Below are 22916 nucleotides of genomic sequence, written 5' to 3' on the forward strand. Positions count from 1 at the left end.
CTGTGGGTCAAGAGAAAAACTTTTAAACTCCTAATTGTCTCTAATACATAAAGCAAGTGAGCTTGTAAATTAGAGCGTAATGTGGAAAATATCCTGGGACTTAAACAAAACGGGGACATTCGCTAAAGTTTATTATCACTTCTAACCTATTACAAAACACCAATTTTGGTTGATTTGTATAGAAATCCGTTAATATCTCTTGTAATAAAGTAAATCTAAATTTTGAAAAATCTAAATAAAGACCTTACTCTTACTATAAAATTTGTTATAATTTATTCTTCTATATATTAATTACAGGGGAACAATAGAGTAATTTTAATCTATTACATTATTTCAAAATCAATTATCAATTTATCGTTTTTTTTTAAATACTTTTGAAAGTATTTGGGATTTTTTATTGAAGATTTAACGTAATTTTATTCAACAATTCACGATAATTTCACACCTCCAATTCCCAGTGGATAACATACCAAGAATGTATATCTTTGAGAAACACCTCACTGTAGTACTGAGTAATAAAAAAACTGGAAGAGAGAAACGTTTGCCCAACAGTAAAAAGTAAAAGACCATACCATAGCGACTTCCAACCATCCAGGTAGATTGTATTCTTCCATACCATCTTCTAAAACCAAAGCAAGAACAAGGATAGGAGTATTTGGACTGAAAACTAAATACTACGAACCAATGTGTATCCAATAGTAACGTTTGCCCAACAGTAAAAAGTAAAAGACCATACCATAGCGACTTCGAACCAACCAGGTAAGTAGATTGTATTCTTCCATACCAACTTCCAAAACCAAAGCAGGAACAAGGATAGGAGTATTTGGCCCGAAAACTAAATACTATATACGAACCAATGTGTACCCACCTCAGTATCCTTCAGGCAGAAATCTACGATATCGAAGGATGTGTACGTATCTTAGATAGAAGCTATTGGAAACAAGAAATAGCCATCAACTCAATTAAATCAACTCGAAGTGGATCAAAGAATGCCTAGAGAATTTCAAAAAATTTGGCAAAAAAGTCCTTCTACTCTGGTTAGGATAGGTTAGGTTAGGATAGAAGGTAATAAAAAAGCAATCAATCTAGCTAGAAAAGGAGCGAACACTCTCTAACTGGACCAGAACCTTTTCTAAAAACAACCAACTTAAAGCTGACTTCAAGAACCTGGAACCTTCCACTTCGTAACCTGGAATAGAAATCCTCCAATGGTCTAAGACACTCGTAGAAATTTCGCAGGACTTAATTTTTCTTAATCGAAGTAAGAACAATGTTCGGATTGACATGGGGTTTTTGACAGGACACTATCTCCTCAATGAACACTTCAGTAGATTGAAGCTAAGAAATAAGGGTAATACATATTCTGAAATAACACTTCAAAAAAAAATCTCAAATAACACTTCATCACTGAGTGCGCCGAGACGACAACCATTTGTGCTATAAACTTTTGTACGAATGATATTGGAGATGGAGAACTAACCTCTGTAAATCTGTCTCAGATACTGCCTTTTGCCAAAGTCCTCATGTTCTATGATGAGTTATAACTCAAGAGATAGGGATACAATAGATAACTTCCTCCCTCCCATACAATCTACAAACATAAAAGATATACCATTTGGAACTTGTGTGATATGTATAACTTACTCCTATTTTCTATCATTCAGATCTAAACATACGCGTGCCAAATTTTCTCCACCCTGTTCACCTTTCACCCTCCAAATCTCCGCCACTCCTTCCCTCTCGATAAATTAGCATTTTAAAAACGAGATATAATTTGCGGAGAGGACTTTCCGAAAGCGGAATATAAAAGAGTTGGCTGGTGGCGAAGGGGCTTCTTTAAATTCGACGATCCGACTCCGGTAAAGACCGGCACGTAGCCCCTGACTGAGGCCATCGTCGCTAGACTCTTACCAACTAAACTGTATATATGACGGGGAGGGGATCTACTCCCAGATTGGGAGAGGAAGCGAAAAAAAGGAGGAAGTTTTTGGGGCAAAGTATGTCGTTTCGAGCGAGAATGACAACATTATCGTAATATTTCCAGAAAAATACAATTTTTAAATACTAAAACGTGTCTTAATAATGATAATTTGAATGTTGGTGTATTATGGTTAAAATCTGACTGAAATATATTACGATATTGGAACAGTTACAATTTTTCTGCTGGAATATCTTTAGATAACTGAGATTGTATAAGATTTGAAAATTTGATGTGAACCATCTTGTTGGTTGTGAAAACGACACTTTCACATAAATGCTTGGTTCACCAAGGGTTATCTTTGTGGAGCACTACATGACTCACAGCAATAATGTATTCACAAGTGAAACAAAAAAGAAGGAATGAGTTGTGAAATATTTTTACTAAGCCCGAAAATTCAGGATGTATATGGATTATGGACAAGGACGCCAGTATCCTCAAATGAACTGACAGGAGTGGCAGGCGTTATTATAGAAGCCAATTAAATTTCTTGTACAAAACTAAAAGCATTGGGCATCAGAATATTGACAAATAGTAGGAACCTTTTAAGTTCTTGAAAACTCAAATAGCTGCCTGGTGTCCATTGGAATATCATGACACTCATGCAGCACTTTGGGGGCCTATCGTGGTAGATTGTATGGGAGGGAGGAAGTTAAATCACTGCAACCTCATAGATCTATTGTGTTTCCTTTTCCAGTTAAAACTTATCATACAGTCTCAGGGCTTTGACTAAAGTCAGTATTTCAGACGGTTTTACAGCTCTCCATCTTAGACATCAGTCGTACCAAAGTTTATAGCACGAATGGTTGTCGTCTCGACGGAGAGGTGTTCTGGTGTTTTCCCCTTTTCCTGAATTGGAGGACTTTAGTTTTCTTTGTCTAATTTGTTCAGCTTTTCTAGGCATTGGCATTCTTGGACCAAAGTCGAATTGATGGTTACTGAGTAGATCGCTCTTAAGACTGCTTGACTATTGGATAGGATGGCTATTTTTGTTTTCGATAATTCCTATCTGATAAGTTGTACGCATCTTTTATAGTGTAGATTTCTGCCTGAAGGATGCTGAGGTAGGTACCCATTGATTTGGAGTATATAGTTTTCGACCCAAATACTCGTATATTATCCTCGTGATTCCGGTTCCTGCTTTGATCCTGGAGGAATCAGTAAACTGGTCACAGTGGTGAATGAATCTAGATTACTGTGATTAGTTTACGGGATGCGATATTACCTTATAGATTGACAAATGAGGAAGTTCTCAGAAGCGTTGACAAAGAGCGTGAATTATTTGAATTGATTAAAAAGAAAAAGACCGCATACCTGGGGCACATAATGCGAAACCCCAAATATCAATTCTTGTATTTGTTGATAGAAGGCAAGATCGAAGGCCGGAGGGGTATCGGAAGGAAGAAAATGTCTTGGCTGAGGAATATTAGACAGTGCCACAGGGCTACTCGATGTTCAGTCCTTAATACACACCGCCCGGAACAGAGAAGCAATGGAAAATGTTATCGCAAACATCCATTAATGGATCTGCACTAGAAGAAGAAGAAGATATTACCTTCTATACAAAATCATGTTGTCTACTGGCTTAGATGATGTGCTTAGATGACAACGCAGTACTTAGTCAGTACTTCTTTATTCTATCCTATATAAAGAAACATCCTAAATTAATGTATTCATTACACTTTAATGAGTTATATAACATCGAGCCTAAATAACCAGGATTCTTATCCTTTTTTCCCAACATAATTCCCCATATATTTTCATTAAATCCCTTTATTTCCCCACTTGTTTGCGAGAGAAAGGCAGCCCTAAACAGCGCGATCCCACGTGAACTTGTTCTTTCCTCCACTGGCGCACGTTCTCCACTTCTTCCTTCCCAGTTATATATATCCTCCCACTTTATTTCATCGTAAAATATTTGTCGGCTGTAAATCCCCACAAATCACGGCAGGGGCTTTATTTACCATTCCACGTCGGAACAATGTTTTGAGATCGGCGTGTCAAAACGCACACACGAAGATGTGTTGATATAAGAAAGATGAAGAGATCCGCGATCGGACCGCGTCCCATACATACAGAGTGCCGAAATAGGTCGTTGAATATTTAGGTTGTTCCGGATGATAACGTCCCGGTTTTAGAGGGTGAGAGAAGAAATGGGCGAAAAGCGGCGAAAAGATGGAGTTTTTGGTTTGATACGGAGTTAAAAATAGTCGAGAGACCTTAAGAGTCCATTTCAGTAGTCCAAAAAAGTAGGAAAATAAGCGTTGGTCGTTTAACGTTTTATGTAAACTGGCTATGTATTTTTACACAAATGAAGAAGGAAATTTAAGTATTGTAGCACATTTTTAGACAACTTCTTTATTTTTATTTTTCTTGATTTTGATGGTCAATCAACATCAACAAAATATTCCTTATGTTTGGACTAAAATTTCTCGAACATAAAGACATAATTTAAAATTCCGTTACAATACGGAGATATATTGAGGTTTTGGGATTACAGTGATATATAATTTATATGGTTTTGTAACAAATTCCTCGGTATTCGGCAAATGCCGAAGCTCTGCAAACCTTAATTCAAGTACTTGTGTTTGGAATTTTAGATGTGTCTTAGCACGACAGGATCGGACTAAGCTGTAGGCAGATTTTTGAAATATAATATATATTTCCTTCGGCCACACACCCGCTTTACCCGACCCCTGAGAGCGACTCGAACAGTACAGAGTAATATAATACTCTTAAAGATAGTGAGATTTTTTCTTAAAATTTTATATTTCGATTCGATGTAGCTCAAACTCGTTCTTCTGTACCTCTTTTAGACTGTATTTTACTGTATTTTTGACAGACATGTCAAATTGCAAAAAGGAATTGTTTTATACAAAATTATTACAGAAAATTAGTGTCTAGAAGTGTTAGTAGTTATTACTTTAAGTAGTTATTACAGTGTCTAGAAGAATTTCATAAATTATAGAAATATATTGGTATATTGATATTGTTACTTTAACAATGATCTTGGAAGAAACACGTAGATAAAGACAATTGTTTAAGAACAACTTTTTGGCACAAAAACATTTCAAATTTACGATTTCGGTCTAATAACTATATTCAGTCAACATGTTTAATTTATGTCAATGATGACAGGTATTGATCATTTAGATTCAAATTATCACGAGAATTTACTTGTAGCGATTTTTATCAAGAGATAAATCTATATTTTTTTACTCAGTGGTTTTATACAGGTACGGACGAAAAGTCTTCAAATGTTATTAGTCTTCAAACCAGTTAAAAATATGTAAGTGGCGCCCTCTACAAGTAGGACTCATATTGACATCAAAATCAAAATGTCAAAAAACTCCCAGATCATAATATATGCTAATTTTCATCCAAATATTGACGTTACTTCAGAAACTATTTGGAAAAAATCGAAATAAAAATGAAATTTCTACACCCTATATCTCTGAAACTAAGCATTTTAGGACATACATTTATACGAACTTTTTCACTTATTTTTATCTGCAGAATATGCTGCCGAAGTTTCCGGAATACAGTTTGGACCATCCTTTATTTTGACGTTTCGTGCACTACGAAATCCCATCATCAATGAATCAAATCAAAAAATCGTCCGATTTAAACAATGACTAAAGAATCCAAGGACAAATAACACCCGAGAGCAAATTGTGACGATGTCACCAAACACTGCCGTGGCACATATTTTTCTTAACCTAGCTGTTTGAAGCGATATTTATATTTTTTGATAATTGTTTTGACTACGCCTATGATGTATCATCACAGATAACACATAATTATGTGTTATCTGTGGTATCATCCTAATTAATTACGAAAATAACGTGTTAAAATATTAACAAAAGATACAAAACTAGTATCGACGTATAGCACCTATAGATGTTAATTGAAATTGAAGAATAATTATCGAATTCAATAAGAAAACGCTAAAAAGTTGGAGTGAACTGTTTATTTACCTATGAAACGTAACTCCTGGCTCTTTCTTATAGCTGTTGCTTTTACACTTGAAAGCTGAACAACTAATCACCGTTGTAATAAAGTTTATACAAAGTTTACTACACACAAACTATTAAAAATCGCTAAAATTGTCGCTGGTGACCAAAAAATGATGACTCATTGTTTGCCACCAAAAAAAAAAGGTCTCTGAGGTCACAAATTCTGCTGCAGTCCGTATAGAGGCGTTACATGTCCTTATATTCTTATAATTTGGTTTGGTTAGGTTAGGATACGACGATATCTACGACGTTTCGTTTACATCTTCATCAGGGTGGGACTAAGGATTTGATATTGAAGAAAAATGTGGGTCGATTTCGGCATAATTGGGAACGGGTTACAGAATGACGCCATCAACGTTTCGAACCAATGCCTCTAAATGGACGGAATCATTAGGATTTTTCTTAATTATGGGTCGATTGGAACCAAACTCGGCACTCGGATAGAGGTACCCGAATGAAGTCTTTAGACGGACAGACGGTCATTTTAATATAAATTTTGTGAAATTGAATCAAATTATTTTTAAATTTATTACTTTTTCAACATTTCAAACCACAATTTTTCCAAACATGTTCTTCAAATCCTTTACGTAGTGCACACACATATTTTTTACAAAATATAGTATATAATTATCGAACGGCTGTCTGGAGAGATAGCGTAAAAGTAAAAATCTGCAGATATGCGCGAAAATTCGCCATAATATCGCCCAGATTTCGAAAATCGTTTTGCCCCGGCCTGGAACGTGACTTCTTACTTCCAAACGTATGGTGTACGTATATATGTAGTACGTATCCGGCTCACCGGCTTATATTTTTAGTTTCCGAATGAAAATTTTATAGACTCCGTCCGTATAAATTATTTAATTTTATTACACGACATGTAATCTCCTTGGATGAAAGCAGTGCAAGACGTGCAAGCCGGCAGACTCGACGTTTTTCGAGCCGGATGCATACGTTTTCAGTTAATTCTTGAATTTTTTATCATCTTCCGTACGGACCGGTTTGCTTATTAAGTTTGATTCGTTTTTGGATGCGCCGCGCTCTTTCCCTAGTTTTTCCAGGATTAGTAGCATCCAATAAATAACACTACAGGGTTGGATTATGTAGTAAATTTATTATTTTTTTTTAGTTTGACTACAGGGTGGTCGAAATTGGTCTGTTTTAACAGAGAAAATCTATTTTCTGTCTAGATAGAGTAAAACCGACATAGATGTCATGGGCTCGATTTCTGAGACACGTTTAATGGCGTAAACCGCCTGTTGAGATTTTCACTACCAACTGAGATACGGGGTCTTTTTGAATTTTTTACTATTTGGAAAATTAACCATTTTTGCCCATTGAAGGTGCTCAACAAGAAGGTGCTCATTTTGAACATCTTTGGTGATTTTTTTAGAAAACTATATTCGTCACTCAAAAAATACGTTTTTTTTTGTTTTGTCCTTTGTTTATTCGTTTATTGTACCGATTTCGATTGTAATTACTAATATTAATATAGAATGTTAATTTACCTTTTCAAAAGTCTTTAATTATGCAGATAAATGATAGTATAAATATTAAATTGTGATAAAAAATAATTAGGCAAATAGGTCAACACAAAATCGAGGCCAGCTTCGATATAATGATAAAAAACCTAATACATATTTATCTCATTCCTAGAAATAGATATCCATAACTATATATCGTTGGAAAGGGTTAAATGCCAGCATTTTTTTAAGTTCATAGCCAACTGTGATTTCCATTTAAAAAATTATATTTTTTATTATTTTTGACCAAAAGAGTAAGCGTAGAAAAAATCTGACTACACCACTGGAGTGTGCTTAAAAAAGTGCCTTAAAAACGTTTTTACAGAATTGTTTTATTCCGCGAAATAGGCAATTTTCCAAATGGTAAAAAATTCAAAAAGACCCCGTATCTCATTAAACGTGAAATATATCAGAAGATTCCTATCCTTAATAAGAAGAGCCAATTTTTAAAAAAGCATTTCTGAGTGTTCGACAGTTATTTCTCAGAAATCGAATCAGATATTTCTCAGTCTCAAAAATCGAGCCCATGACATCTATGTCGCTTTTGCTCTATCTAGCCAAGAAATAGGTTTTCTCTGTTAAACAGACCAATTTCGACTACCCTGTACATCTATCTACAGAGTAACGAACATTTTAATTTTTTTTTTGTGCCTAGTATGTATATTTAGTTACTGACGTTTAAGTAAATAATTTATACTATGTTAGAAACTACTGTGGGATTGTGTGGCGTCCTTTAAATACTTTGGGTGAGTGTACTTAGCAATGTTACGTTAGCCTGGATACCAGGGCAGGATGGTCACAAGAATAACGGAAAGGCAGATGAGAGGGCCAATCAAGGCTTATCAATGCCATTCATAGGTCCAGAACCCTTGTGCAAGTCATGAGAATGTCTACGGAACGATGGTTGGCCAACAAATCTCTAGAATGCTGCAGAAACTCTCTTGGGTGGAGACAGAAGAAAAAGTTCATAGTAGAACATTCCCCAAAATTCACGGTAGACCTGATAAGCAAAGACAGAAATTTAGTCAAAATTTCAGTGGGTTTACTAACAGGGCATTGTAAGAAATGATGACCCTGTGGTGATGCGGTTCTTGGTAATATACGAGAGCTACATGGAGAGTTCAGTCTCCAAGTTGCTAGACTTTGTGAAAAGGATAGGACTGGAGAATGTAATCTAAGGATCAGAAGAGAACCACAATAGATCTGAGAAGGTCGCAGTGGATCAGGCCGATAGTTACCACGAACAATCAAATTGTAAGTGGTAAATGTTGAGTTACGAAATAAAATATCTTTTTGGACTGGCACTGATGATGAAATTTAACACTTATTTTAGATTATTATTTAATATAGATTGTTTAAATCATTTACGTGATAATTATTTTACGTAAATTAATAATCAATTTTATATATACAAGAAATTGTATTTGAAATTTAAATCCGAATGCCTAAATTTGTTTTCCGAAATTAATTTTTAATCATTCGAATTTAATTCTATTACTACGATATATTTGCATATATTTCGAAAGCTAATATAACTAAAATCGTGATTTACATATTGCGACGATTTAAAATATATTTCTGTAATATGTCGATTTTAACGAATCAGAACTGAAATCAGTTTTTGTTGATGAATTTATTATGACATGCAAAATATGTATAATATATTCGGTAACGTAAATACTCGCCATATCTTTTCCATCTTCTATGGATCTTTAGAAATTTTTGTATTTTATTTTTTAATTTATATTTTTCTAAAAAGATAATAAGTTTTTCTTTTTCATAGTGCTACTATTGCTACAAATAAGTGCAAGATTTTTAGGGGTAGTATAATTGAATCCAAGAAACACGATTATGAAGTTTTTTCGCGAAAAAAAATTGAAAATTTGGAATTCTTTTAAAAAGATTTTGATTTTTTTTAGTTTTTAGTGGAACAACATAATTTCTTGATGGTAGGTATGGCAACATAGGTAGTAGATGAAATTTACAAAAAAAAAACAGAAAAAAGAAAAAATCCAGTGGTTCTCAAAATTTAAGCAAAAATCACTTTTTTGGAAATTTTCAATGTAAAAAAATCGGTTATTTTGGACTTATTTGAAAAACGGTAAAGTGAAAATATGTTTCTTTTATCGAGATCTACTAGCCCTGAAAATATTTGCTCTTATTTAAGACTCGTCCTGTGTATCACATAATAATATTTCAGGATTTGTACCAGCCTGTACAAATTATTCAGACATCTGTAACTATAAAATTTGCAAAGTTTATTCACACTAACAACAAACGAACCGCCAATTCACTAATTGCCAGATTTTCTGACAGCTTTTCTAAAAACAGGTTAACGGTCTTCATCAACAGGAAGATCAAATCTATTTATTTTTATTACTCTATTGGCGTTTACAATCTGTTAAGAGCAGTGTCTCTTTCAGTCACATGTTTAAATAATTGCGGTAGTGCAATATTGTTCCACGTTAATGCTTAATTAAAAGTAAATAATTATTCCTTATTATAAATACAGGATACTGTATACGTTAAACTGATTATATAAAATTCTACTGCTTATTTAGGGATTTGCGATTATTGTACAGAGTGTTTCAAATTCGAGCCTCATCACAGGGATCTCGGAAACACAAAGTCGCTTAAATGTCATGAGTCAAAGCTGTGTAATCTGTATGTAAAAAAAGAAGGCGATGATGGTTAAAGACAAAAAATCAGTTTGATAATCCTCTAATGAGAATGTCAAATTTATTTTGTTATATCTATTCAGATTGCCATAAAAAATAAAAACGCAATCGCAAATATTGGGGTTTTTCAAAAGTTTTCGGAATTTTTAAACTTCCAAAGTATTTACTTATACCATACGATAGAAAAAAACTCTTTGACGCCTTTTTTTTTTGATCATACGGTATAATCAAGAAAGGATACATCCCTTAATTAGTTTTCGATAAATTACTCCTCATATTTTTTTTTATCAAAAACTACTTAACACGAAATCTACGCCAACAAACTTAACAAATCATTCCCAATAAAGAAGACTCAATATAGACGGGAGCGGAAATCCCCCAAACTCATAACTTACAATTTGTGTGTGGCGCTTCTTCTTTCTTCGACGATAGGCATCAAAATTAGGCGTCGCTGGCGAGAAAACAGGGGAAGAGCGAGTGGTGGCGAATAGGGGTAGGAGGGGTGCGACGGGCGCCGGTGGTGGCCCTTTGGCCGGCGTCGCGGCTCAAAGTTGGCCGAGAATGGCGGGCGCGTGCCGAGACTGTCGATAGGGTGGGGGCGAGAAAAAGGCTCCTCGTGGGGTTTTCTAAGTGGCTGCCAGTGGCGAAGAACGAAGGGAGTTTAGGGTAATTTATCTATAGTTCATATGAAGTTTTAACTTACTTGAAAGTAAGTTATTGTTATGGATTTTGTGGACTATTTGTTTTCAAGACCCTAAAATTCAGTCGGAAAGGCCTATTGTAGCTGAGTTAGTCCCATCTTAAGTTAGAACATCTCATTAGTTTTTTAGACGCTTCTGGTACTACTGTGTAAATTTTGGTAGATGACTTGCCTATTGTCATTTGAGCAATTTAATTCTCTAGATCACGTTTGTTATCTTGGTCTTCTGTGTTATTCACTCTATCCTCCTGTGGCCCCTTTCCTTGTGCTCTTGGATGTAATCCTTGTGAAGAAGTATTACTCCTTTTTTGGATTAGTATTATATTTATTTGCAGTTTGGCTTGTGATTACAGCCCTCGTCTACCAAGATTGGTCGGATTCGAGCCTATGACCTATAGATATAGGTCATAGGTTCAGCCAGTTAGTCAAGTAATGTATAGAAGAGTGCACAGTAGCTAATAAATTCTATCAAATACACGACAGAACAACGCCAACTGTGCAATTTAGGCGATTATCCTAATTTTATAAGGGGATTTCACGACGACCGCATAGTAAATACCTAGGATAATACCAAGAATATAAAACTATAAACCAGGAATATATCTACAATATATACTTTCCTCAATGGGTATATATCCTACATCTTAATAACATATATAATAAATTAACTTAATCTTAATAACAATACTATCTTACTATAATTAAAAATGGAGGTAATCCATATTTGAGAGTAGATTTATTGTTTTGTCAATGCAAGACATCTATTTATAGGAAAATTACGGTAAATATACGTATATTTTCTTAATATTTTTGAGGTTTTCTGCAAAGCGCTATACATGACAACGCCACTGGTAACAACGTTTATTTAAAGATTCCGGTAACAAATCCCCCGGTTCAGTTATGCTCCACTAAACGGTCTTTCCGATTCTCATCGTTTCCAGCTATTCTTTACAGTATTCCATTTAACGTCATTTAATTACCAATTGCACCAGCTACATTTTATATTCGCCAAAAATATAAGAATGTCTTTTGTTCTTTATTACTTCTTTCCACACTTATAGTATTTTTTTGAAGGTTTTCTAATGTTTTTTATGAATGGAATATCATTTTGAGTTACTTATTTATTATAATTACTGGTGTATATATAGGATATTTGGATATATTTGGATTTTTTCGACCAATGTGTACTACCAGTCATGGCTTGTCATGCGAAACCTGGAGACTGAAGACGGACATTATAAGGAAACTGCAGGTCGCACAACCTTCAATGGAATGAAATATGCTGGAAATAAGCAACAAAGATCCTAAAAGATTAGGTTAAGTTAGGTCCTAAGTTTTAAAGATCCTAAAAGAATGGAGTGGATCCGACAAAAGACCTAGCTAATAAATATCATACACAGAGTCAAATCCCTCAAGTGGCAACGGATAGGATACCTGGTAAGAAGGACAGACAACAGATGGACCACAAAAATTAGAGCATGGTGCCCACGAGGAATTGAGAGACCTAGAGGAAGACCAAACCTGAGATGGGACCATGATATTAGGAAACTTGCAGGGATAACTTGGCTTACATAAGCCACTAAAATTTCATATTTTTAATTTTTACCGTAAGTGTATAACAGGATCAACAGAATTACTGACTGTTCAGATTGAGAGAAGCGCATTTTTAGACTTTTTTCAGTTAGTGATTTTTTTTAAGTAACTACTCGATTATATTTGTAAAAAATATATCTTCCTTAATTTGTCTTTGATGTCAGGTTTATTTCTACTAATTTTTTGTTTCTGTGATGGTACTTATAACAAAAACAAAACATTTTGCTTTTCTATAATTAAAGTTCAATTTGATATGAATAATTTCATGGAACAATAGAACATGTATGCATGTACAGGGTGGGTCAAATTCGACGCTTTTAAATGGAAACACCCTTTTCTATAGCAGATAGACGAAAACTAATATCGGTGTCTGGAGCTCAATTTTCATCAAAAACATGATGGTGAAAACCGCACATCAATATCTGTTACCGTTTAGGCGTTACAGGGTGTTTTTAAAAAATGTGCATTTTTAATAAATCGGTGTAACTTTTTTGCTATGGAAAATTTTGTATTTCTATGAAAACATTTCCAAAGCACCTTTTTACGTTGAATTTAATGGTATAAGTATAATTTTTTTAAAATTAATAATTTAAGAGTTATCAACAGAGAAATTGATTTTTTATTTGGGACACCCTTTATATTTTTAATTAACCGAAAAGAATTTAAAATTACCTTTCCAAAAATATAGCACACTTGATATTTTGTTATATTCCCCTTCGAAATACAGAATTTTTAAAAGTTCGCCAATTTTAACTAGTAGGCTTTGGACCCCTTATTGATGATATGCCCTTAATGGATCTTGAAAACATATTTTTCCAGCAAGAAGAGTCACCGCCTCAGAACGCTGAAGTTATCAGCAAATTTTTGCAGCCAATTTCAAGAATAATTGAATAGCTAACCAAGATTCCAGCCGTTGGCCGTCGAGGCCACCTGACTTAGTGCCCATGGATCTAATCCTATGGATATATTTGAGGAAGAATAAAGGTTCCTTATTCTTCCGTATAATCTAGACAAGAATTAGAAATACTTAGCAGTTATGAGAGGGTATCTTTCACCCCCACTGAGTTAATGAATTCCGCGAGAAATGTTCAGAAACGGCCCCGTCTGTCCATAACAGAAGATGGTCGATATAACAGAAGACGGTCGATATAACAGAAGACGGTCGAACACCTGCAGCAAAATCTCATGTCTTGGTTTGCTATTTATTTTTATTGTTATGAGATATAGTTTAAATGTGTTGTGATGTTGGTTAAATATATTTTAAATTGTTATAAAATTCTGCATCTCTCATAGAAAATATTATTTTCGTTTTAATTGATGCTCACAGCTAGAATTTTTTTGCATTACAGCCGGTGCCATTCAAAGCCTACTTATTTAAAGCGGGCGAATTTTTGTATACTCTATCTCTCGAAGAGGAATCGAGGAATATATCAAGTGTGTTATGTTTTTGGAAAGGTAATTTTAAATTCTTTTCAATAAATTAAAGATATACAGGGTGTCTGATATAAAAAATCAAATTTTCTGTTGATAATTCTTAAATTATTAATTTTAAAAAAATTATACTTAAACCATTAAATTCTACGTAAAAAGGTACTTTGGAAATGTTTTCATAAAAATGCAAAATTTTCCATAGCAAAAAAGTTACAGCGATTCGTTAAAAATGCATATTTTTGAAAAACACCCCGTAACTCCGAAACACCATCATGTTTTTGACAAAAATTGAGCTCCAGACACCGATGTTAGTTTTTGTCTATCTCCTATAGAAAAGGGTGTTTCCATTTAAAAGCGTCGAATTTGACCCACCCTGTACAGTCTGTCCATCAAGCCAGGGAAGATTTCGACAGACGACATCCAAAAAGTGTCACTAAATACGATTTACCTATGAATTAAAATGACAGATGTATCTTTGATCATTCAAAAGGATCTAAAATAACACAGATATCATAAGTTTTGTTTAAAAATATGGTATTCTTTACTTTAAACAGAACTGTTATGTCGAACTTCCATTGTCTTTATTCTTTTTATTTACCCGCCTACGACGTTTCGTATAATTATATCAGTCTCTCGTTACCTTTATCAATATTCGTGGTAAAATACACGGCTTTTCCAAGTTATAGGTTTGTAGGTATATTAATTTATAGTATCGAGCCCTTCCTTCTGACTTGCTTTAAACTATCAATTTGGGACTGTTCAAACGATCTGGAAGTACCTAGCGTCGACCGCCGGTAACGATCAAAGTTTTATGGTTTTAATAGCGAGTCTATATTTAGATCCACTCCTCCCGCAATCTGCATATAACACCGCGTGTTTGCTTTTAATTAATCGGGAAAATATGGGGAATTATATTTAGTTGAGCTCCTATTTGTGCTATACGCGATACGGAACATACTCGGTATACAGAGCGTCTTAAAACCTCAAATACCGCTTAAAGTAAGCTAAATATTGATGAGTGTATAGTATTATTCATGTTCAGTGCAAGTTTAGTAATATATTAAATTCTTAAAGCTATCTTTGTGCCATTTAAAAAATATTTGTATATCTTCGATTAATTTTAAGATTAATAGCGTTGTTGCATTCTTTGAAGTGTGTTTTTGAAATAAAGATATATTTTTTATCAAACAGTACAACTATTTTCAATCTCAGCATGAACTTGACACTTAATCCTGGTATTTTACAGTCAATTACAGCTGAATTACAGACTCTTGCCTGATAATTTACCAGTAGGTATGGTTAATCACATGGAAGCTGTTAAGATGTTAAAGTTGTGCAACATACGCGAATAAATTTGCGATATTTGTCGGATAATTGACGTGTGGTTCGAGGTTTGTTGCTTATTTATAGAATAAACAAGGTTTTTTTAAGCAGTTAAATTAGGAGTAACCTAGTAACTCTCTCCACGCAACGAATTCCCTAAATGAGTAGTTGAGTTGAGCCCCTTATTTAAAAATAAACATATATTTCTTTATTTCTATAGCCTTCAATGTTTTCAGACACTCTGTATACATAAAGCATTATTGATTTTTAAAATATATATTCGCACACTAGGGAGAGGGAAGTCAGGCAATGAACAGATATGATAGGTGTTATGTAATAGCTTATAGACTACTGTTCTAGACACATCGGCGTTATTTTGGTTTGTAAATTTTGATTACTGTGACAAAGAATGTTATTAAAGGTAAAGTAAATGTTTTCTCATTATTTAACTAATGCTAACTAAGTCATATATTTTATTTTCCTGTTGAAATGTTATGTGCTAAAGTGTATTATGTACATCGTAGTCTCATAGTGTATTATTTTGTCTTTTTATGAAGATTCTAGTCACTTCATGAAGCGTCGGTTAGGTTAGTTAGTATAGTTAGGTTATTAGGTTAGTTTATTTCATGAAGTGACTAGGATCTTCATGAAAAGACGGAATACCCTATGAGACTACGACATAACATGTAGGTATTTAGTGGAATCGACTTGTGCTGTGAATAATTTCCGTTTAAAAATAATCTAAATACAATCGTTTACTGTCCATTCGTGCCGATGTTTTTGGTCTAACATTTTTCCACCGTGACTTTGCGAATATCTTAGGAAACAAATGAGCAACCAAAAACAATAAATAGAATAACTCATAATCTAAACTCGAAACCAGAGATCCATACCTCCGGGTGGGGATCTGCTAAACTAACTAAAACCTCTTCAGTTTTGAATGCAATCAATGCGGCATGTTTTGAATGTATTAAACTACAAACCTTGATATGGGGACAGTTTTTGTGTTATTATCGTTTCTTTTTTATTAAAGTTCAGAACAGCATGAATAACAATGGTGTCAAAAACGCAAACGCGTATAAGCAAAACCGCGTAAAACGAGTGAGGCCTTTATTTTATTCAATAAATTTTAACTATACATAATAACAGTAGTAAAATTCAAATCATGAATTTTCGCAGTCGTTTCACAGTAGCCACTGATGTAGCTCTACCATAAAACTGCGAAAACTGTTAATTAAAGGTCTATAAAATTATTTTTTCATTAAAACTCTATCGCTGGCTCTACTAACTTAATATCAATTTAAAGATAAATAGTAACATAACCGGGTTTAATAGGGCTCTATGTTCTCGTTTTACATGTTTTGGCTCAAGATTAATACTATTTCTATTAATAAAACAACTTAAGAGGGCCCGCTCATATACACACGGGCATTTAATTATGGTTTTCTTCGTTACCGACCTTCCAGTAAAACGATACCGTAAAATACCTAAAAGTTTATTTACTGTCTGTAGGTTTGTGTTTATTATGCCGGTAGCTGAGCTGCTTCACGTTCCGTCGTGTTGATTCTTTTATTTCTTTTTTATGGAGAAAATATTTAGACATCAGCTTTTAAAATACATTTTTGATTGTTTGAATCTGTTGGAACTGTCGACAGTTTTATATACTGTATCACATAAAAGTGTCTTAATTTACATGTACATGTTGGTACATTGTTAAAATGAAATTTGCTGTTTGCAAATTATATATTACGTGTACTTTTACCATGTATTTATTAAGAAAATATAATGAAATGAAAATCTATTTTGAATTGTATGATAATTAATTTTGATTTTCTTTTTATTACAGGAGGACTCAGACTTAGTTTTCGACACATTAGAAGCAACAAATTTAAGAAATCATAGGATAGCAAGGGAATCGAGTAGTCATAGTCAATCAGAATCTAGTCAAAATGAAGATGACCATTGGTTGTTCGGAACTGTAAATAGAATAAAACGAAGTATAGGTAAGCAAATTAAACACATAGCCTATTTATATATTTAATAGACCATAATATTTGCGACACAAACTTAAGCGGCCCATACATTGTCAAACAAACTGCGCAACAAAGCGATGCGCAACGCTGCGTTGCACAACTGATTCAGCGGTCCATACACTATCAAAGAAGTTGCGCAACAAAGCGATGCGCAACGTTCCGTTGCACAACTGCATCACCCATGCACTTTAATTAGTAAAATTTTGATCAAAGTTTTTATTAAAAGTTGTGCATTGTTTGAGAAACAATCATGTCCTCAATTGCCATTGCGTCAATTATTATCGTATATACCCTAGATGATGTCGATGATACCAAAAAACGAAAAAGAAAACAAATAATTTGGATGAAAGAACTATAATATTGCACAACGAAGCGCAACACACACATACACTACACAACGCGTTGCTCAAACAGTCCTGTTGCACAAAAGAATTCAAACATTCTTGAAACTCATCAAATAATTGCGCAACGCATCAAACACCATACATTGGCAACTCGTTGCGCAACAGCCTGCGTTGAGCAATTTGTTTGATAATGTATGGGCCGCTTTATTAGATGTGTTGTTTTTGCTTTAAATGGTTTATCAATAAAACTATTTTTTGTAAGCCTCCGATTTTTAGAATTAAATTTTTATTTTGTATTACAAAGCCAAATTTTGCCAACCAAGTATCTCCTCAGTATGACTCTTTATATTTTTTGGATATTTTTATTCATGGGGCTGTGACTGCAGCATATTTCTGAATACAAAAATTTGTTCTTTGGAATCTTGTTTATTTTTGTATTTTTCTATTCCAATCCATATCATTCAAATCTTCAGTTAATCAGTTTGTTGTTATACATATATTTTTTAAGCTGGAGTAACTTTTGATGTAATACGCTGTACGAATCAGCCTTTTCTAATTTTTTTGTGAATTTCTAAGGGGAATTTTCAAGATTATTTTTGTGAATCATTTAGCTCGTGGAATAGTTGATCTTGTTGAAATATAATAATAACATATATCAGTTATCAAGTATATAGAAATAAAATAAGATTTTTAATTTTTATACAGTGGTTCAGCAATATCTTATTTTGTCCCACATTTTACTGACTATAACTTTTTATTTTGACTATAAAACATTTATTATAAAATAAATTATAACCACAGTACCCACGGTGTCTGGTATAAACTATGATTTTTTTTAAATGGGACATCCTTTATATGAGATGTGTATTAGAAGGGTATTAGATAGCACTTTTTTTCATAAAATTATCATAACATGCCTTTTTTTAATAGTTTTATTAAAATTTGATACAAAGTTGGAAAAATAGTGAATATCTGTCAATATCTCTAGCTACACTACCTAGCAATAAACATATTAAAGGTTGCTACACACAGAATTTTTCCTCAAGGCAAAATTGCGTAGTTGAGTCGCAGTCTTATTGTTTATCACTAAAAATAAATTATTTGTCCTTTATTTATTTTACTTTTATTTTTCCTGTAGGTAATATATTTTCAAAAAGGGAGGATGGTAAAAACCTAAAACACCATGACAAGAGCAGCGAAGAAATTAAGAACCCCAACCATTCCAAATCGAAATTCGAAAACAATGAACACCACCCGAATCTCTTAAGAAATCACAGACAAGCTGACGATGACTACGATGTACGTAAACCTAAATATATCATTTAAGTAATTTTTTTCTAAAACATACTTTAAATATAACTTTTTCTAGGACCTTGACGAGGAAAATGAGGAAGTAAGTCAGAAAAATTCGAATTTTTTGATACGCTTTTTGAAAAGCTTTCGATTTTACTCTGTCTTACAATCTTGACTTTGTTTTCTAGTTTTTGGTTATTTTTTATACCTACTTTTAACTAACCTCTAGGTACTGGTTTAAATATTCTAAGTTTGTGGTTTGTCGCATAATTTTCTGCTACTTGGTGATGTTTTTTCTACTTTAAAATGTTTAGAAATCTAGTAAAACAATATTTTTCTATTTTTTCTTGCTGTCTTAGGAGTTGGGACAAGAGGAAGATACTTATGGTGATGTACAAAATGTAAGTTTAAGTGAACATTTTTCGAAGCAAAATCAAAATTTCTTTATTCTAATTTCTTTTAGAATCATTTTGTTTATGTGCTTTTTAAATTCACATTAAAATATTTCAGATTTTTTTTAAAAAATCCTAAATTTTAAAATTATACTTTTACATTGTATAGAAAAAAATGGCTTAAAAACGGCTGTAGAATGACAATCGATAATAATTTTGGCAAGGTCAATCTCTAGATGTCGTTTATTAAAAATTGACAAAAAACTTATCACTAATTATAGAAAGATTAAAAAGGATAGAACGTTTTCTTCAGACACACATATTTATTGTTACTAAAATATTATTTTTTTTGAATATTAAACTACACTATTTAAAAATCATTTTTACTCAATATAAAATATATCACGTTCTTCTTATGGCCAACTGGCAGTAAGGACCATTAAATAAAAGAGAGTACGGGCCAAGGAAATGACATCTAGAGTTTGACCTCACCAAAATTATCATCGATTGTTATTCCTCAGCCTTATTTGACGCCGTTTTTTTCTAATGGTATTTTGATTTAATTCAATGTGAAAATGTTTTGAAATATTGTACAATGTATGTTTTGTGATGTGTTAAAAATGTGTCTGTTACATTTTAACCATCTAAAAGTCTGAACATAATGACCAAATAAATAAAAAAAAAATAAAAAATAAAAAAAAGGTCGTTAATAATTTTTTGGAATTTATAGGGACAATATGAGGATATAAATGAGTTAGATGAGGATAAATATTATAATGAAAACGTAAGTCCACTAAATTATCTAAAATGAAGTACTGAAATACAAAGAAAAAGTCAGACAAAGATTGACCTACTAAAATTATTTTTATTAGGGTTCTTCTACAAATTTCTTCGGACCAATAGAATTTGGTGGTTCAGTAAGTGAACTCTTTATACGAAATTCGTTAATTGCACCTTTAAAATTAAAGAAAATGCACTATATTTGTTGTGACTAAAATTCGTTGTACGCAAATCAAATTTGGCGCTAAATTTGAATAATATCTGGTTTTTAATGGTTTTATACTTTGAATAAATATTTTAAGGAGGATTATTATAATGCTATCCATGTATTCATGCATTAGAGATGGAATTGGGAATCGACATCATGAACTCCCATTTTTGACAGTCCTATTTGACGTTTCATTTGACAGAGTTAATATGATTTCAATTTTTTTGAATTTTTGATACTTTTCAAGGCTTCTTATATGTCATTTATTGCATTTTCGCTTTTATTTACCACTTGTCAAAAATAATAAGGATACGTCAATTTGACTTAGACGTTTCAGTAGAGATCTTATCTATTTTTATTAAAACTATATTTTTAACAACTTTTAATAACTAATACTCTTAATATATAATTAAGCAAAAGCAACAAATTATTGAGTCTACCCTACTTTATATTTCTACATGTTTTAAATAAAATTAAAACGGCAGTGATGAACCGGAAATCATATTAGCCTCCATTTTAAGTTTGTTGGTATATTCCTTCCTTAATCTCTTTATTCAAAAGTTTTTAATTTAATATTTAGTTTACAGGAGTCAAGAATATGCTTTAATTAAACTTTGTTCTAGTAAATTTTTGAGTTCAACAATATGTTAAATAAATAAACCATTAAAAATTTGATTATTCTGGGAATGATTTCATAAATAAATAAATACATAATAGGGACTATGAGAAAATATATACAGCGTGTTGCATTTTGATGGGTGGCATTTATTTGTTATAACAAAAATTGACCATAACCATAAAGCTAGAAAATGTGTAATAAGTAGTATGTTTATTGCCGAGGTTTTCTTACATACCCAACTAATTGGTTATGTAATAGTTGGCTGTCATTATCGGCTGTGACCAATTTTTTTAAATATTTTTCAAAAGTTACTCATCAAAATACGACAAATTGTGTGTACTGTACCATTGGTTCACAAATTAAAGTCAGTTGTCATTACTGGTCGCGGTTAGCATGAAATTTTTCATAATTTTTCATGAATGTCATCTCACTCGGTATACATAGATAGGTATTTTAAAAGCACGTTTAATATTTGTAAAAGAGCGCACTTGATATTTTCATTATATTTTTTATATCAAACAAATTAGTTGTCTTTTTCTTTTAATTTTTAAAAAACACACATTTAACTTTGCACATTAGTAGAAACTATTTGCAAAAATGACTATTTCGATATATTTACAGTAAGATATTGATAATCTTCAAAATATTAATATGTACATATATACCATACCATTTACATGGTGTAAATTAATAGGTGCGAAAAAATTGGCTATGATAACAAATGTTTTAAAGGAAATAATTCACTTATTCCAAAAATAGTTAATAAGTTTAATATCCATAGAATTTTGGGATATCCAAGTAGCTTAGTGTTGTGTAACTGCAATCTGTAATCTTTATTTTTTAAATGAAAATATTTTTTTATATGTTGTTGCACTTATTAAAATAGATGTTGTGGCTATGTTTTTTCTTTTGGTGGTTAAATTTACAAGGTTATTGTTTTATTCTTAGGGAACTGTCGTAGTAGATCCATATAGAAGAATAGAATTAGAGGGATCAGTAAGTTGACTTGATGTTGTCCACTTCTTGCATTTAGTATAGCCAAATTATGTCGTTACACACAGTATTATTACAAAGCATTTGAATTTTTATATTTATCCTCAGTACAAAGTCTCTCAGTATAAATACAGGGTGTCTCTTAAATACGCGCAAATGTTTTTAGGGCTGGTAGGTCTCGATAAAAGAAACATATCTTCTGTTTACCGTTTTTCGTTCAAGTCCAAAATATCCAAGTTATTTTACTTTGAAAATTAAGAAAAATAATGTTTGCTTAAATTTTGTGAACTAGATCTTTTTAGCTAGAAGCTTTTAGAACTTAGCTATTTTTTTAGAACTAGATTAGATTTTCTTTCTTGAAAATTTAATCTGCTTTTAATGTTGCCATATTATCAAGATATTATGTTTTAACAAAAAATTTAAAAAAATTACAATAATTCCTAATCTTCAATTTTTTTTTCGTGAAATAAATTTCATAGACGTGTTTCTGGAGTGGAAATATACTACTCCTAAAAATATGTGCACTTATTTAAGACCCACTCTGTATATGTACAATAAATATTATTAAATAGCTTGACACAGCATAATTAAGATTCAATTTACAGACTTTAAATATTCAAAAAATATTAAAATTTCTTTTTAAAAATATTTTAATGAATATTACCTTAGTAGTAAATTGGCTCTTTCGATATTTTTACACAAAAAATCTATATATGTTATGTTTTTGTAAAATTTTTACATTTCTTCTTTAGGGTGATAATAATAATGATTATGACGAAGACAATATCGATGTTGATGTAAGTGAAGTACCATTGTCGTGGCACTAATATTGTCAAATTTTACGTGTTGTTTTTTATAAGCTTAGAGAATAATCAGGTGTTTTTTTGTTCACGGCACTAAAGTATTTACATAATGGATAAGTATTTTCCATCATCAACCATTTCTTTCACTATTTGTATTGACACTATTAAAAACTAACATAAAATAACACAAACTTTCATTTACCCCTTTATTA

The 22916-nt window shown here is 32.4% G+C and overlaps 1 protein-coding gene across 1 annotated transcript in view; it reads left to right on the top strand.

Annotated features, from left to right (window-relative positions):
* LOC115886280 overlaps positions 1–22916 on the top strand; it is a 156965-nt gene that overhangs the window by 128178 nt on the left and 5871 nt on the right. Inside the window, exons 2-9 of the mRNA XM_030905371.1 lie at positions 17086–17242; positions 18755–18915; positions 18986–19009; positions 19269–19310; positions 20032–20085; positions 20174–20218; positions 21857–21904; positions 22654–22698. Of these exons, the coding sequence (XP_030761231.1) occupies positions 17086–17242; positions 18755–18915; positions 18986–19009; positions 19269–19310; positions 20032–20085; positions 20174–20218; positions 21857–21904; positions 22654–22698 (576 nt within the window). The remainder of the gene's footprint in view (positions 1–17085; positions 17243–18754; positions 18916–18985; positions 19010–19268; positions 19311–20031; positions 20086–20173; positions 20219–21856; positions 21905–22653; positions 22699–22916) is intronic.

The sequence above is a fragment of the Sitophilus oryzae genome, unplaced genomic scaffold (genome assembly GCF_002938485.1).
Source record: "Sitophilus oryzae breed Bouriz unplaced genomic scaffold, Soryzae_2.0 scaffold_481_pilon_pilon, whole genome shotgun sequence".
Taxonomy (NCBI): Eukaryota; Metazoa; Arthropoda; class Insecta; order Coleoptera; family Curculionidae; genus Sitophilus; species Sitophilus oryzae.